Source organism: Papilio xuthus, unplaced genomic scaffold (assembly GCF_000836235.2).
Source record: "Papilio xuthus unplaced genomic scaffold, Pxut_1.1 DF824911.1, whole genome shotgun sequence".
NCBI classification, from domain to species: domain Eukaryota; kingdom Metazoa; phylum Arthropoda; class Insecta; order Lepidoptera; family Papilionidae; genus Papilio; species Papilio xuthus.
The window spans coordinates 1-897 of NW_013533738.1; the positions used below are offsets into that span (position 1 = coordinate 1).

Genomic DNA, 897 nt, shown 5'->3' on the forward strand with positions numbered 1-897 from the left:
GCGGCGGGCGGTGACGTCACAGAGCACGCCGCACACGTACAGCACGCAGCCGTGCGGGTGGGCGTTGTAGAGCGCCGGCAGCGCGGTGCACAGCGCCGGCAGCAGCGCCGCGCACCCCGCGCCCACGCACCGCACGCCGAACCGCAAGCAGCGGCACGCGCGCTCCACCACGCGACTATGCGACACCCACCTGCACACGCGGACTTATCACTACACGACTACTTGCAATTCCAACCTATATAAACCTGCGCAATCTAAACACAGCTGCAATCCGAGGCGCACTTACTTTTTCATAACGTCGTACAAGACGGGCCAGGAGTCTGTGAGCGCGGGCAGGCAGGGGTGCGCGTCCTGCGAGGTGACGGCGGCGGGCGGCACGTCCACGTCTCGGAACAGCGCCGCCAGCCGGTCCAGCCACAGCACGGGGTCCGACCGCGTGCCCTTCTTGATCTCCCCGTCGGCGGCCATCAGCGCGCGCAGCTCCCGCAGCTGCGCCTCGGCGGCGTCGCGCATCGCGGCCGCCAGCTGGGGGGCGGGCAGCGCGCCCAGGGCCGCGGCCAGCGCGCGCAGCAGCGTCGCGCCCGCCGTGCCCGCCAGAGGCTGCGACGCCGTGTCCGCCGTGCGCGCCGCCGCCACCAGCGTATCCACGTGCGCGGACGCCTGCGTGCGGCATGCCTTGCAAATACTCTGAAAAATAGTACACGTATAAATAAGGAACTTGATCAAAAACAAGAAGTAGGCTCGATGTGAGTGAGCAGAGAGTAGCGAACGGCCACCTGCAAGGCTTGCGCGGCGGCGGGCGCGAGACTGGGGTGGTGAAGCGCGTGCAAAAGGGCGTGCAGACAAGGCTGCAGGCAGGCGGGGTGGCGCTCCACCCACTCGCACAGCTCGCCCAGC

General features: G+C 68.3%; 1 protein-coding gene across 1 annotated transcript; it reads right to left on the minus strand.

Moving 5' to 3' along the window:
• Nucleotides 1-3: 3 nt before the first annotated feature.
• Nucleotides 4-576, minus strand: LOC106126959 (uncharacterized; the record flags this gene model as incomplete). The annotated part of the gene is made up of 2 exons (XM_013324870.1): nucleotides 4-190; nucleotides 287-576. Coding segments are annotated over 2 exons (477 nt in total), but the record flags the coding sequence as incomplete, so codon positions are not given.
• Nucleotides 577-897: the final 321 nt, after the last annotated feature.